General features: G+C 43.8%; 1 protein-coding gene across 1 annotated transcript in view; it reads left to right on the top strand.

Annotated features, from left to right (window-relative positions):
• SLC8B1 (solute carrier family 8 member B1) overlaps positions 1 to 15,435 on the top strand; it is a 210,775-nt gene that overhangs the window by 178,597 nt on the left and 16,743 nt on the right. The window contains exons 12-13 of the mRNA XM_086943252.1: positions 403 to 524; positions 5,151 to 5,304. Coding sequence (XP_086799378.1) covers positions 403 to 524; positions 5,151 to 5,304 — 276 coding nt within the window. The remainder of the gene's footprint in view (positions 1 to 402; positions 525 to 5,150; positions 5,305 to 15,435) is intronic.

Below are 15,435 nucleotides of genomic sequence, written 5' to 3'. Positions count from 1 at the left end.
CAGACCTCAGAATGAAAGGATACATCTCCTGGTACTTGTCTAGTGCCCCTGCCTCATAGAAAAATAATTGAGAAGTAATTTTGGTTTATTAGATTGGTCCTTATTCAGTATATTGACATAAAAGGATGTATCCTGTTAATTGTTTAGAGCCTCTGAAGGATGTGTCGGGTCATCAGGTTATTCTCTAATTCACTGGATGATGCAGTCATACATCTGGTAGTTGTGCTGTATTACAGACTGATGGGAAGTATATCTGAATGGTGGACCAGCTGTCTGGTTGTTATCAGGTACCTCCGAAGAATGGAATCGACAGCTAGCAGTATATCATTCCGTTTGCATAGTACTTTGATAAGGAAAACATGTTGTGCTGCTTATTGACCTTCTTCCTTTTTCATCCCACAGACGGGCTATATAAGATCGGAGAGGTGTTTCCAGTGTGGACAGTGTTCATTTTGGCATCTTCTCTGCTGGCTGTGATCGTCTTCTTTACTTCAAAGAATGAGTCCGCTCCAAAATATCACTGTGTAAGAGCCCCCTAACTCCTTCTCACTACAGAGGGATTTAGCCATTATTAAGTTACTTGAATACAAGCCTCCCTCCTGTATCTTAGTAAGAAATTCCTAACAATTGAATGGGTGGGTTCACCTTTGGCCCATTAGGAGATTCACTGCCCCTCAAAAAAAAGTAAGGGATTAGGACTGTCTTCATACTCCTCAAGCCTTTCCTCCTTTTTGCACGTTTCTTCTTCCCCTCTCCTTTTTGCATCTAGTCAGCGCAAAAAGACATTCTGCAGAATTCTGGAACTATTTGATGGGTGATTTGGTTATTGTGGATTTAACTTAAATTATAAATTGCGATCTACTTCACACCCTTATCCCATCGGTGTGGCCCATCTCTCTACTAAAACCCTCACCAGTTATCAAAGTAAATAACTTTGGGCTAATCTTTAACTCGTCTTTTCATCTCTATGTTAACTATATTGCAAAGGAAATTCACATCAGACTTTTCTGCGAAAATGTTTATTTTCACTCGCAAACATAGCGTGGACCTTCTTGGAGTTTTCTCTTACGATATTGCAATGTCATTTTGACTCTGGTTTTTTTCCACTTCCTCTATTCCATTTTGTACACAAGATTACTTTGCTGGGTTTTTATACAGTTCTTTTACTTCCATCAGTGGCGAGTTAATGCAGTAAAACTGGAATATGATGCCCGTCATCCCCAACAACTTCTTCATCATCTTCTGTTTCTTTGCTACCACATAGAGAAGTTGCCTACAGTCACTAGGGTTTAGTTCACATGTAATTAAACACAAAAGGCGGTGGGAAGAAAGCGTTCAATTTGTCTAACCACTGGAAATCGCTCGGGGTAGCATCCCAACCCATCGTTCTTTTGCACACCATGCCACCTCAGTTTGAGCCCAGCAATATGCTAATCGGTCTTGATCCTGCTTCTCAGGGGAACACTCCAGCCCGAACTGCCAAACCTCCCTGAACCGGAACACAAGCAACCAAGGACCGTTTTTGCCCTAGTTATGGGTGCATCACCCGGGTAAAGCTTGGTTTCAGTGACACAGTGAGCATAGGACCCATGTCTGGGCATACTCATGCCACTTAGGGTAGTAAATGGAATACACACAAGGTGATGGGAGGAATGTTTGCAATTTGTCTAACCACTTCTCTCGGGGTAGCATTCCAACCCATCATTCTTTTGCTCACCATGCCACCACAGTTTGGACCCAGCCACATGCATTCCAGCCCTCATGGAGAACCTGGCTTGGCAGTTTGGTCTGGACTGTTCCTATGAGGAACAGAGTCCAGACTGATTTGCATATGACTGGGCCCAAACTGTGGTGGCATGGTAAGGAAAAGAACGATGGGTTGGAGTGCTACCCGAGCTACTGTCAGTGATTAGACTTATTACAAGCAGCCTCCCGTCACCTTTTGTTTGTTACATATTTAATTAATCTTCTTTTAATATTGCTATAGATATGTATGTATAACTACAAATGTACAAGCACTGGTGCTTAGATGTTGCCTTAAATATATACTGAAAACCCCACCATAACCCAATAATCATGAGTGCACTGGGAGACAATGACTGTAAAATCATTGGAACTTACTGAAGGATCAATATTCGAGCAGTTTTTCCCTTATGTACCTACAAAATATTGATGTATATAAACCTGTGTAGTAGTAATTGGCGAAAATCCTGTAGTTTAGATGGGTAACGTTATTTACAGATATACACATTGTTGGTAAAGAACTTGCCAAATAATGTAAGCTGTGCTGATAAATTGTTGTGATATGAATAGTGATGGTTGTATTTGAAATTAAAATAGATTGGTAGACAATTGGATGTTCTTAATTTAAATACTTGTGTGCTCTATGAATGAATTATTGGTAGTAGCACTGCCCCCCTGCCCAAACAATAAAAAGTTCCTGACCTGAAGGCTAGGTTTAGTGAAAAAGAGAGTACTGCACACTGCAAAGAGTCTTCAGAAATGACTACTATGGAAGTCATGTCTATATACGTTAATAAGTAAATGTTATGCCCAGTAAAAGCCTTTCCACAAAGTCTAATTCCCCACCTGTCACTGTGGTATAGTCCATGTGTTTCTTTCACCTTTGCTTAACATTAGTTACATGCTGGTAATTTGAACGATGTGTAGGTTTGGTACTCTGCTTCATTCATGTTTTTGTGAGCAGTGACATTATCTTGCTCTGTTTGTGATCACTTCAGTTTGCTTACTGAGTAATTTCGTTTGTGAGGGTTTTGTCTTTCCTGACCAAACTCAGCTTTCAGTATGGTAAGACAAAGCTAAACCGTAAGAATGACCAGCCTTCCTTGCTCTGCATTAATGACACGTTTAGTTGTAGCCTTTTGGGAGGCCCTTCGCAGTCTCTAAAATCACAGAGCTAAGGATTCTGAGTCAAAAGTAGCTGCCACTAGTTTGCTTGCTATTGAACAGCACTTCTATATTAGTTGTTCATGAGGCCCCAGTTTATTTTTAAATTCTACATATTTAGTAAATATTTCATACAAAGAATACATTGAGTGTGTGCTTTCTGCTCAACTCAGTGACATCTACAACTGTATAGTGTGATGAGAAGGCTACTCATTGGGATACACATGCCTTTATAACTGGACCACTTCATCCTATAACTGGACCACTTCATCCTAAATCACGTTATGTTGTGATGAGATGCATGTAATTGAAATGTTGTGTCAACACATTGTTTATCCAATGCTTCGTTTGAGCGAGGCCTCCAAAAACAAAGCAAAGTAAAACAACTCTGAAGAGTACTCCTTATGGTCACAAACCTAACCACATGCCTTAGTTAACAGGAGAAACGTATTACTCTTCCACCGACTCTCATTGGAACCAGGATAATAATTTAGCTTCGCTGTCTGGTAGTCAAAGCATAACCGTGTTCAAATGTCTCTTCCTACCTCAATAGATCCCTCTTCTGCCAGGCCTTGTGTCTCATCACTCTGACATTGCAGTATAATGCACCACTGACAATGAACTGCCTGTGCATGCTTTGTATCCTAGACTATTGCTGACTCCCAACCATTACGCTACAGTGTGGTGTCATCAAAAGGACCTAAATTAAAGCATTATCTCATTTGATGATCATTTCTTTGAATTCTTTTCACCCTGAAATTGTCCTCCTCTTCTCTGGTACTCATGGTTATTCTCATTTCCCACTTCCTTCCTAATAATTCTCCGGGGTGGAGTGGGCATTGTGGAGCCATTTCCATGTGGAGCATTGATACTCACTGACAGTCCTTAAAGGCAGAACTCCTTTATATATTCTGATTTACGCCATGAATAGTCGTAAGGTTCATTTGCACAGGAGCTGTTTGCATAGCCATTGATTATGGTGAAAACCTAATGTTGCAGTACCTGAGGAACATCACTGAGAGCCTGCTCTTGGGAAAGGGTGAGAAGGGAATCTCTATGTCTACTGTTTTCTGTGAGGAGTCTGTTTAACTTGTCTGCCTCTAGGGGATTGCCTGTCCCCCTCTATCTCTTGGGAATATTCTTCATGCGCTTCTTCTGGTGGTCTTCTGCTTCCGTCTTGTCTCAAGTTAAAATATAGGTTACGAACATGGAGGTAAAAAAATCAACTCCATAATAAACAAAAACTCTCATTTGGAAATTAAAATGTGCTTCTAAAATGGTGCAATATCAATTATGTACAAGAACATGAGTTTGACGGTCTGGGAATACAGGCATATAAGGATATTCTCATTAGAAGAGATAATTTAAAGTAGGCATTCATCCCCTGATCTGCCTCTTTAGTTTTCCACCACATGAACTTACACAATCCTACCCAGTTCCACAAAGCTTGCAAGCCTCCTCTCTCCTACCCACCTCATCATTATCTTGTCTAGCTACCTCAAGCCCTCCCTCAATATCTATATCCGGATTATGCTGCTAGTATGAAGCAGGGAAAAAGTAGATTTACGACAAACACTTCCAAAAGGGAGTGATAGCTGGGGAAACATTTGTACATTTGAGGTGAAATAAATTTCAGCATTGGAGAACTCCCTCATAAAATTAACACAATTCTTAACATTTAAGTGTAAAGAAATGTACTACATAACTTCTGTGTTTGTCCTCTGGAGAATTTGAAACCCATTGCTGGCTTCTATTCTTTCATCTCCCTTTGGTGGATTCTCCATGTACTGTTTCTCTGGGATGGAAGGGGGTCTTCTCCTCTTGTCTGCTTCTTTTCATTTAGTGTTTTTTATTTCTTTTCTTATTTTTATTTTTTACCGCTTTGTCCCCTGGATGTTGGCCACTGCACTACCTCTGGTGGAGTCTCCATTTTTCTGCTTTACTCTTGGGGCACAAGGGAGAATTGAAAAGTGTCTAATGCTTCATTTGATCTAAACCTTGTCTAGAGAGTCATTTTCAAACCCTAGTCCCTAGTAAGTATTTCTTACTGCCTCTTCTCTCCTAAAAAACATTCTTATCTTGCAGACCTTCTCTTTCTATGTCATCTGACAAAGGCCTTTTCTCCAGACATCCCAGGTTTACCTTCTTTACACAAAGGTTCTGGTAGGTTCATGAGTTGTTATATCCTAAATGTGCACATAATGTATAACAGCAGTATGTATATGGTTTTGTCTTGGCTTTAGATTTTCTCATACTTGGGGTTCTTGGTCAGTGCACTGTGGATTAATGCTGCTGCCACTGAAGCTGTGAACATCCTTCGTACCTTTGGCGTGATCTTTAAACTGAGCAACACTGTTCTTGGTCTAACACTGCTGGCTTGGGGAAACAGCATTGGAGGTGAGTGTAATCAGTTCGCTTTTTAAAACTGCATTGTATATGGGATCTGCGATTGACCATTGGCACAGCAGCAGTGAAGACGAGAAGAGTGAATGAGCATTAGTAAACCACACTAGAGGAGTGAATGAGAATTGGGATAGCAGCAGAGGAGTTGAGAGCGTTAGGAAATGGCATTGAAGATGAGATCAATGAATTAGCTTTTGCAAAACAGCGGTGGAGATGAGAGGAGTTAATAATTGTTGTTATAGCAGCATGTAGGTAAGAGGAGTGAATGAGCATTGGGAAATAGCTAGAGGGGAGGGGATGAGCATTTTGACTGCAGCAATGGGGGTGAGAGGAGTCGAGTATTGAGACAGAACCAGTGGAGGTGAGGAGAGTGAATGGGCATTGGGGAACAGCACTAGAAGTAATAGCAGTGAGTCATTATTAGGATAGCAGCAATGGACGTGAGACCAATTAATGAATATTGAGAAACAGCAGTGGAAGTTCGAGGAGTGAATGAGCATTGGGAAAGTACACTGGAGGTAAGACAAGTGCATAGCGCTAGAAACCAGTATAGTGAGGGGGAATGGTTGAGCATCAGGAAATGACTGGAGGTGAGATGAGTGAATGAGCGTTGGGAAACACCTTTGGAGATTGGGAAACAACATTGCAAGGAGAAAGGTGAATGAGCATCGGATACAGCAGCGGAGAGGAGTCCATTATCTTTGGGAAACAGCATTGGAGGAAAGTAGTTTGAAACAGGATTGGAAAACAGCAGCAGGAAGAGTAGAGGTGCATAAGGATTGGGAGACCGCACTGGAGGTGAGAGGAATGAATGAGTATTGAGAAACAGCATTGGGACTAAGGGCATGAATGAGTATAATGATACAACATAGGAGAGAGAGGAGTCAATGAGAAATGTTAAACCACACTGCGAGTTGAGTGTTGATTGATTGGGAAGCTGCATTGGAGGTGGTAGTGAATGAGCTTTGGGGAAGGACTGGCAGTGAGAGCAGTGAATAATCACTCTGAGAGAATTGGTAGGGAAGATGGGTGAATGAGCTGTGCGATATAGCTACAGAGGTGAGAGGAAAGAATGAGCATTGCGAAACAGCCACGGGGGCAAGAGGAGTAAATGAAAAGCCTTGCAGGTGAGAGGAATGAATGAACACTGAGAAACCAAATTGGCAGTGACAGGAGTGAATGAGCATTACAAAACTGCATTCAGGGTGGAAGGAGTGAATGAATATTGGAGGTGAAAAGAGTGAATGAGCAATGGGGAAATTACGTGGAAGTGAAAGGAGTGAGCGAGCATTGGGAAGCTGTGTTGAAGGTCAGAGGAGTGAATGAGCATTTGGAATTTGCACTGCGGGTGAAGGAAGTTCATAAGTAGTGGGAACAGCAATGGAGTGAACGAGCATTTCAAAAGCTTTGGACATGAGAGAAATGAATGAGCAGGAAGTGAATGAGCATCAGGGAGCAATATCGGAGGTGAGAGGAGTGACTGAACATTGGGGTTCTGCATTAGACGAGAGAGGAATAAGTGAGCATTGGCGGTGGGAAGATTGAAAGAGCATGAATAAGCACTGTCAAAAGGGAGCACCCTGGACGAGAGACTTCGGAGAACAACTCTGGAGGTGAAAGGACTGTGAAAACCTCTAGGTCAGAGCACTGAAGATGAGGACAAAGGGGCAGAATAGGGGTTGAGGAGGAGAGTTAGAAAAGTCATATGGTTCTGATGCTTTTGTTTGCATAAATACCAATTCACATGTTATATAAGTATCAATTTGTTTTTATTTAGTGCTTAGTTCTTCAGGTTTAGCCACATGGGGACTGCAAAAAGGTGTTGTTGATGCTCAATGTAATGGTACTAAATATATCCATCTCAGATGATTAAAAGGTTCAGATGCCCCTTTGAGATTCAAATGCGTTACTTGTATTTCACACCAAACGCCGACAGCCATTGCCTAGATCACTGAGCATGCCTAAATTTGTCAGAGCTTCTATTCAAGTCATCCTTGCCCAACATAACACAACCACACAGTACCAAGCACAACTGGCCATTAAAATCTCAGCATCATGTGGAAGGGGCGAAAGTGCTACAATATACATAACCAAGAAAAAATGACCGGTCTCATATATGTTGCTGTACTAGTACCTGAGAAAAAAGGGAATCATGCAAAATAGTAAAAGAGTTACAGCTGGCTGAGATATACCCATCAGACCACCCTTTGGCGGAGTCTCATCATATGGGGTATTTGTATTTCATCCAATCAACCGCCCAAACCATCAGATGATGGTGCGGATATGGATATGGAGTAGAAACTCTAGCCAGTCTGTTACTCAAAAGGTAGTGCTCAGGGTGTGTGGTGCAGTGCTGTGGTGAAAACTTAAAATGAACGACTCCGACAAGAAGAAAATTTTAATAGGATTTATCTGAGTGCCAAGGTTAAACTCACACCTGGTAGTCTAAATATAACTACACTGTGGCGCTGTGCAGGACGGTCGACATGTTTCAGCCAAATTGGAAGTATTATCCGGCTTTCATCAGGACCTAGGTGATGAGCTACTGCAACAAGATAAAGTGAAAGTGCTTTGGTGTAAATGAAATTAGGTGCCAAAAATATATATAAGAATACTTATATCTACCAGGAACTTGGAGCCCCAATGTTCACAAGGAAGAAGTGCATTTTATCTTAATCCTAATGGAATAAAAGCACAAGAAAAATACACATTCGCATGTGTAACCAAATATTCACAAGAGACTGTACAGACAACATATCAAACAGAAGTAAATTGTACTCTGTTTGCTCAAGAGTGAACTCACTCATTCAGAGAAAAGGATCGCTCCACTGTGAATACTCACCGTGCTTTGCGTGGGAAATGACCTCACCTCACCCGGCATCCGCTCGGGAATATGAGGCCCCGCTCTAAGGTGCATAAAAAGAAGAAGGCATGAATTGCAAAATTAAATGCCCCAAGCTTCTAGCTATAGCATCCTTTATCTAACTCTCTAGATGCAGACAGAGCCAAAAAGAACCATAAAGATCCCACAGGACTTGGCCAGTGACAAATACACACCATTCTAGGTGTTCTAAACTTAAAGTTTATAAAGTAAAAATAAAAATTCGTCTAAAAGCAATTCTAGAAATGCCCAGGATCTAACTTGGAGGCTGCCTTACCTGTCCGTCGGTACCTCTCTGGCATCCGAGAGGAAGTGGAGGTACCGACTAGGACCAGGCTCCTCCTTTATATATCACAGCTGATTGGTTAATTAACTTGTTGCGCTGCCAATTACCCGCCAAAACGAGTAATTAATAGATGGTAGCCCAAGCGCTTGTCTGAATGCGCATGAGCGTAAGCACTAACAGGTAGAGGCTCTCCATAGAGACCTGCGTAGTTGTTGAGTCATTGCGGAGGGCATGCGCTAATCATTTGTGCATGCGCGTGACGGTACAATCGTCGCGTCCCACACTAATCTCTCGCGCAGCCGCCTGTCTAAATGAGCCTTGCTAAGAACTCCAGTGGTACCGCTGTCTTTGAGAAAAGGGGGGGATAGATTGCTGACATGAACATGTGAGTACGCCACAAAAGTCGGCAAAGAGAAAATTAAAAAGAAAAATTTAAATTAAAATCCGGCGCATGTTTGTCTAATGGCCAAAGGCATGCGCTAGTCGTTCGCGCATGCGCGTGACGGTGGAATCGTCGCGCTTCACACTAGTCTCTAGCGCAGCCACTTTGCTAGATGAGCCTAGCTGAGAACTCTAGTAATACTACTGACATTGGAAAAAAGGATGAACTGGCATAGACCAATGAGATCACCACAGAGTCGGCGAAGGGGAAATTAAAATTAAAATCAGGCGCATGTTCTAAATAAGACCAGATAGGACATTGTGGTATATTTGGTCACCGGAACACTCACTGCGGGGGATCATACCTCTAATAGTGAGTGATGTAAGAGAAAAGGATCTTACATATGTCTTATATTTATAGGCCTGCTAGAACATGACCAAATGGTGAAAAGTATAGTAAAAAGGAGAATCCCTAGTGATACATAAATAGCCAGGAGACTGCAAGGGAACACTACATATATTCTTTCTCATGTAATTATGTATGCAAAATCTCAGCATACGAACATTACAGTTTTGTCAGCCAATTTTTGTTTTAAGGGCAGGAGAAACATTAGAACGGATAGTCAGACATTCAAATTGAGATCCACTGAATGGAATCATTTAATCCTATACTATCACTAAGGAGCTTGAAAATCCATTTTTGCTCTGTGACAAATAAGAATTTGGATTTGTCACTGATGTGAGGTGGAATATATGGATGTTCTAAGATCACCCACTTCAAGTCCTCTGCTTGATGTTTCATAGCCAGGAAGTGGTTGGTAAGACAGGTGGACTGCTTATGGCAGCGGATTGTAATTTTATGTTCGCTAACACGGACCTTCATTTTCCGCGTGGTATGACCAATATACTGAAGTGAACACGGGCAGGTAATCATATAAATAACTCCCTCCGTGTTGCAGTTAGTATGTTTGCGGAGTATCCATGGGTTACCTGTGCCTATGTCCACTTGATCAGCTTTGTATGTCTGAGGACATGCGCTGCAAGAGCCACATGGAAAATGGCCGCGTACAGGTTGGGTGTTCCAAAGTGTATTGAATGTTTCTGTCGTTTTTACTCTTGGTCTAGTGTGGACCAGACTGTCTCGTAGACTACGGGCCTTTTTAAAGGAGAACAAAGGCGAAGGGATGTTTGTTTGGGCTATGTTTAAAATATCCCAGTGTTTTCGCACTGTCATTTGCATTTTGTTAGAGAGGACGCTGAAGGTGCTAACGAAGGTAAGTCTATCCAGAGGCGCCATTTCAGATTTTCTCTCTAGCAGTGCCTCCCTGTTGTTGTTGGAGGCTCGTTTCCAAGCTTTTCGTACCAGATGACTAGGATATTGCCATTCCTCCAATTGTCTAGACAGGATTCGGTCATGTTTGTCAAAGAGAGATTTTGAAGAACAATTTCTGCGAACTCTCAGAAATTGTCCTACAGGAAGATTTTCCCGCAAAGCCCTGGGATGGTGGCTAATAAAGGCTAAGAGGGAGTTCCTGGACATAGGTTTTTTGTAGAGTTCGTATTCCAGTTTACCATCCTTGGGAAAAATGAGAATGTCCAAAAAAGGCAATTCCACCCGGCTGAATTCGATGGTGAATTTCAGATATTGGTTTTGATGGTTCAACCAATTGTGGAATGATTGGACCTCCGATGGTGTACCTCGCCAAACCAGAAGAATGTCCTCTATGTATCTCTTCCATAGCACCACCTGATGGAAGTACGGGTTGCTATGGTTGAGTACCTGATTTTGTTCAAACAAATGAACATAAAGGTTGGCGAGGCTGGGGGCAAAAATACTCCCCATAGATGTTCCAGAGGTTTGGAGATAGATCTGACCTTCAAATTTGAAGTAATTTTCCATCATTGCCAATCTGGCACATTCCATAATGAAATTCACTGGAGTAATGCTTTGTAAGTCACGTCTGACGAGAAGAGATCAGATAGCTTCCAGAGTTTCTTCCTGTGGTATGCAGGTATACAAGGACTCGACATCGAAACTGACCGAAAGGTCAGTCTCGGTGTCGAATCCTACTTCTGGTAAAAGTCTTAGAACATCGGCCGTATCCTGCAAATGCGTAAGCATTACTCCATTGAATTTCATCATGGAATGTGCCAGATTGGCAATGATGGAAAATTACTTCAAATTTGCAGATCAGATCTATCTCCAAACCTCTGGAACATCTATGGGGAGTATATTTTCCCCCAGCCTCTCCAACCTTTATGTTCATTTGTTTGAACAGAATCATGTACTCAACCATAGCAACCCCTACTTCCATCCGGTGGTGCTATGGAAGAGATTAAGCATGGGCGAATTTTGCGAATCTGGCGTTCGCAAATTTGCATATTTGCGAACTCGCAATCCGAAAAATTCGCGAATTTGCGGATTTTTTTTTTGTGTTCGCAAGGGTTTCTGCCAGTTCGCGTGGGTTTTGTACCAGTTCGCAATTGCGAACTTACTTGTCGGCTCGCAACGGTCGCGACTATGTTGTTTCTACGTCTGGTTCATCATCATAGGTTCACAGCACTCTCTGTTTCACCACTGCCACCCTGTTTCACCCATGCCACCCTCTGGTACATCAATGCCACCCTCTGGTTAATCACTGTAGATTATGGGGGGAAAAGCAAGCACACCTGCCCTGCTTCAACTGACATGAATTAATTTGGGGTTGATTTATTAATGTGTCACTGTTTTAAAATTACAGTCTGGCACCTGCTTCCTTATCTGTAATTTGCTTTCTGTTGCAGTGCAAATTTTTTTTCCAGGACCTTTGTGGCCTACTTGTAGCTATTCTATGAGCCTGCTGTGAGGGTCCGAGCAGGGTCATAGAATTGTTGCAACTAGCAACTGAACTCTGGAGGGGTCCCTGTCAGGAAGCACTACAGGGAATGGTTACTAATGATGAGTTTGAACTTTTGCACCTGCTGAGTGCTTTCAGTTTTGCAAAACTCGTTTTTCTGCAGAACAGCAACTGTAATGCCCCAAACAAACATAGGCAATTGAACTCTGGAGGGGCCCCTCAGGAAGTACTACAGGGAATGGTTACCAATGATGAGTGAACTTTTGCACCTGCTGAGTGCTTTCAGTTTTGCAAACTCGTTTTTCTGCAGAACAGCAACTGTAATGCCCCAAACAAACTTACTTGTGAAAGTTGATTTCTAATCTAAAAGTGATCCAAAGAAAGTCAAAAGGCCTCAAATCAAAAAAAGTGTAGGCAAATGTCAACCTGAGGAATTATTCTGATAAAAATCATCATTTTCAGAAGGTCTATGCTGCTTGCTAGTGGATTTCTTGTGCAGAATTGCAAATTTTGTAATTTCGTGAGTGCGAGATTGTTGCTGCCCGCCGCACCTACATGTTCGCAATTGCGAACTCTCACGATGCGTCGCCAAACTCCCGCGGGATCCTGCAGCAAGATCCAAAATGGTGCACCACTCGCAAAATATCGAGGAAAAAAAACTTGGCAAACGCTGAATGGCAGTAAGTGAACGCCGCACGCCGCAATATTGCATCACCAAGAAAAAAAATCAGCTGCGTGCGAATTTGCGGATTTTCAGTAAATTCGCGAGAGTTCACGGATTGCGAATTTACCGAAAATCCGCAAAATCCGCGAGCGGAGCGGATTTTCCGCCCATGCTTAGAAGAGATACATAGATGACATTCTTCTGGTTTGGCGAGGTACACCATCAGAGGTCCAATCATTCCACAATTGGTTGAACTATCAAAACCAATATCTGAAATTCACCATCGAATTCAGCCGGGTGGAATTGCCTTTTTTGGACATTCTCATTTTTCCCAAGGATGGTAAACTGGAATGCTAACTCTACAAAAAACCTATGTCCAGGAACTCCCTCTTACCCTGTACTAGCCACCATCCCCGGGCTTTGCGGGAAAATCTTCCTGTAGGACAATTTCTGAGAGTTCGCAGAAATTGTTCTTCTAAATCTCTCTTTGACAAACATGCCCGCATCCTGTCTAGACAATTAGAGGATCGGCAATATCCTAGTCATCTGGTACGAAAAGCTTGGAAACGAGCCTCCAACAACAACAGGGAGGCACTGCTAGAGAGAAAACCTGAAAAGGCGCCTCTGGATAGACTTACCTTCGTTAGCACCTTCAGCGTCCTCTCTAACAAAATTCAAATGACAGTGCGAAAACACTGGAATATTTTAAACATAGCCCAAACAAACATCCCTCCGCCTTTGTTCTCCTTTAAAAAGGCCTGTAGTCTACGAGACAGTCTGGTCCACACTAGACCAAGAGTAACAAGCATTTACAATGCAACGGTCTCGCCTTTGCAAAAGTTAGAGCTATTGGCATTGTAAATGACAATTTTTTTTAATGTATGTGTTTGTTTTTAAAACAGATAAATAAATGGCATTGTCATTTATAATGCTAATAGCTTAATCTCTCGCAAATGTGAGACCTATTGCATGTGCAACCACACACACACACACACACACACACACACACACACACACACACACACACACACACACACACACACACACAGAGCCACACAAAGAGCACACACACACACACACACACACACACACACATATAGATGTGGTGGAAGTGGATCTGGTGGATGTGGGGGTGTTGGATGTGTTGGTGGTGGATGATGTGGTGGTGGTGGATGTGGTGGTGGTTGATGTGGTGGATGTGGTGGTGGTGGATGTGGTGGGGGTGGATGTGGGGGTGGTGGATGTGGATGTGGTGGTGGTGGATGTGGTGGTGGTGGATGTGGTGGTGGGTGTGGTGGTGGATGTGGTGGCGGTGGATGTGGTGGCGGTGGATGTGGTGGCGGTGATGGATGTGGCGGTGATGGATGTGGCGGTGATGGATGTGGCGGTGATGGATGTGGCGGTGATGGATGTGGTGGATGTGGTGGTGGTGGATGTGGTGGTGGTGGTGGATGTGGAGGTGGTGGTGGTTGTGGTGGTGGGGGTTGTGGTGGTGGTGGATGTGGTAGTGGTGGATGTGGTAGTGGTGGATGTGGTAGTGGTGGATGTGGTAGTGGTGGATGTGGTAGTGGTGGATGTGGTAGTGGTGGATGTGGTGGTGGTGGATGTGGTGGTGGTGGATGTGGTGGTGGATGTGGTGATGGTGGTGGATGTGGTGGTGGTGGTGGTGGTGGTGGATGTGGTGGTGGTGGTGGATGTGGTGGTGGTGGATGTGGTGATGGTGGTGGATGTGGTGGTGTTGGTGGATGTGGTGGATGTGGTGGTGGTAGATGTGGTGGATGTGGTGGTGGTAGATGTGGTGGTGGTAGATGTGGTGGTGGTGGATGTGGTAGATGTGGTGGTGGTGGATGTGGTAGTGGATGTGGTGGATGTGGTGGATGTGGTAGATATGGTGGTGGTGGATGTGGTGATGGTGTTGGATATGGTGGTGGATGTGGTGGTGGTGGTGGATGTAGTGGATGTGGGGGTGGAGGTGGATGTGGTGGTGGATGTGGGGGTGATGGACGTGGTGGTGGTGGACGTGGTGGTGGTGGACGTGGTGGTGGTGAACGCGGTGGTGGTGGACGTGGTGGTGGTGGACGTGGTGGTGGATGTGGTGGTGGATGTGGTGGTGGATGTGGTGGATGTGGTGGTGGTGGTGAATGTGGTGGGGTTGGATGTAGTGGATGTGGTGGTGGTGGTGGATGTGGTGGTGGTGGTGGATGTGGTGGTGCCTTTAATTACTTAAAGTCCCGCCATACATTGACAACAATGTGCGTGTCAAGTGGGATGTCCGCTGAAAGTTTACTTCCCAGACTATTAACAATAACGGAGCCTGTCGCCCTCATTGAAATAGGCACGTGCTGGTGGCAGTAACAAAGCCACCTGTTCATAAACACTGAAAGCCACTGGTTTTAAGCCCAACACATATTTAACCTCCCAGACACCTACAGCCATTAACCGTGCAATATTTACAGCAGCCTATTTTTCCATGATCTCAAGGGAGGGTTTGCCACAGAAAAGATTGTTTGTTTTCCCTATTGGTTTTTACCGGGTTGAGCAGTGAGCTAAGATGGGCCAAACGAGAAATACAAACATTTGACCCAAGGGGCCATTAGGAACAGCTGGTTGTTGAAAAATAACTTCGCTCTGCAAAAAAAACACAAGACTTTTAATTTTCACAGCTGTGAGAGCAGGGTGGAGCTCGCCGCTGATCTTGGGGTAAAACCATTGGAGCTGACGAGACCAGGCAGTGAGTGCTCAGCACTTCGAGCCGAGCTAGCCGCACACTGCTCTTGGGGTGAAAGCACGGAGGATGACAAGAGCGGGTGCCTATAAAATGAAGACATCCATCAAGCAGAGACTGTGCTAACGAAAATGTATACTTACTCGTGCCAGCCTGGCAGACTGAAGGCTCTGAAGCAGGGAAGGGGCAGGGATCCTCCAGGGGCCAGGACTCTCGCAGATCACCCCGACCGTGCCACGTGCAGAGTCTGGACACCTAACTCCCCGGTTAAGTTGGTCCGTGTAAGCAACCGAGAGGAGGGGAGAGTCGTGGCTGCCTGCAGCCAGCATTGCTCTGCTGTTACTGCCCGAG

This window comes from Lissotriton vulgaris, chromosome 11 (assembly GCF_964263255.1).
Source record: "Lissotriton vulgaris chromosome 11, aLisVul1.2, whole genome shotgun sequence".
Lineage (NCBI taxonomy): Eukaryota > Metazoa > Chordata > Amphibia > Caudata > Salamandridae > Lissotriton > Lissotriton vulgaris.
This window is presented reverse-complemented; position numbering and strand designations above follow the sequence as displayed.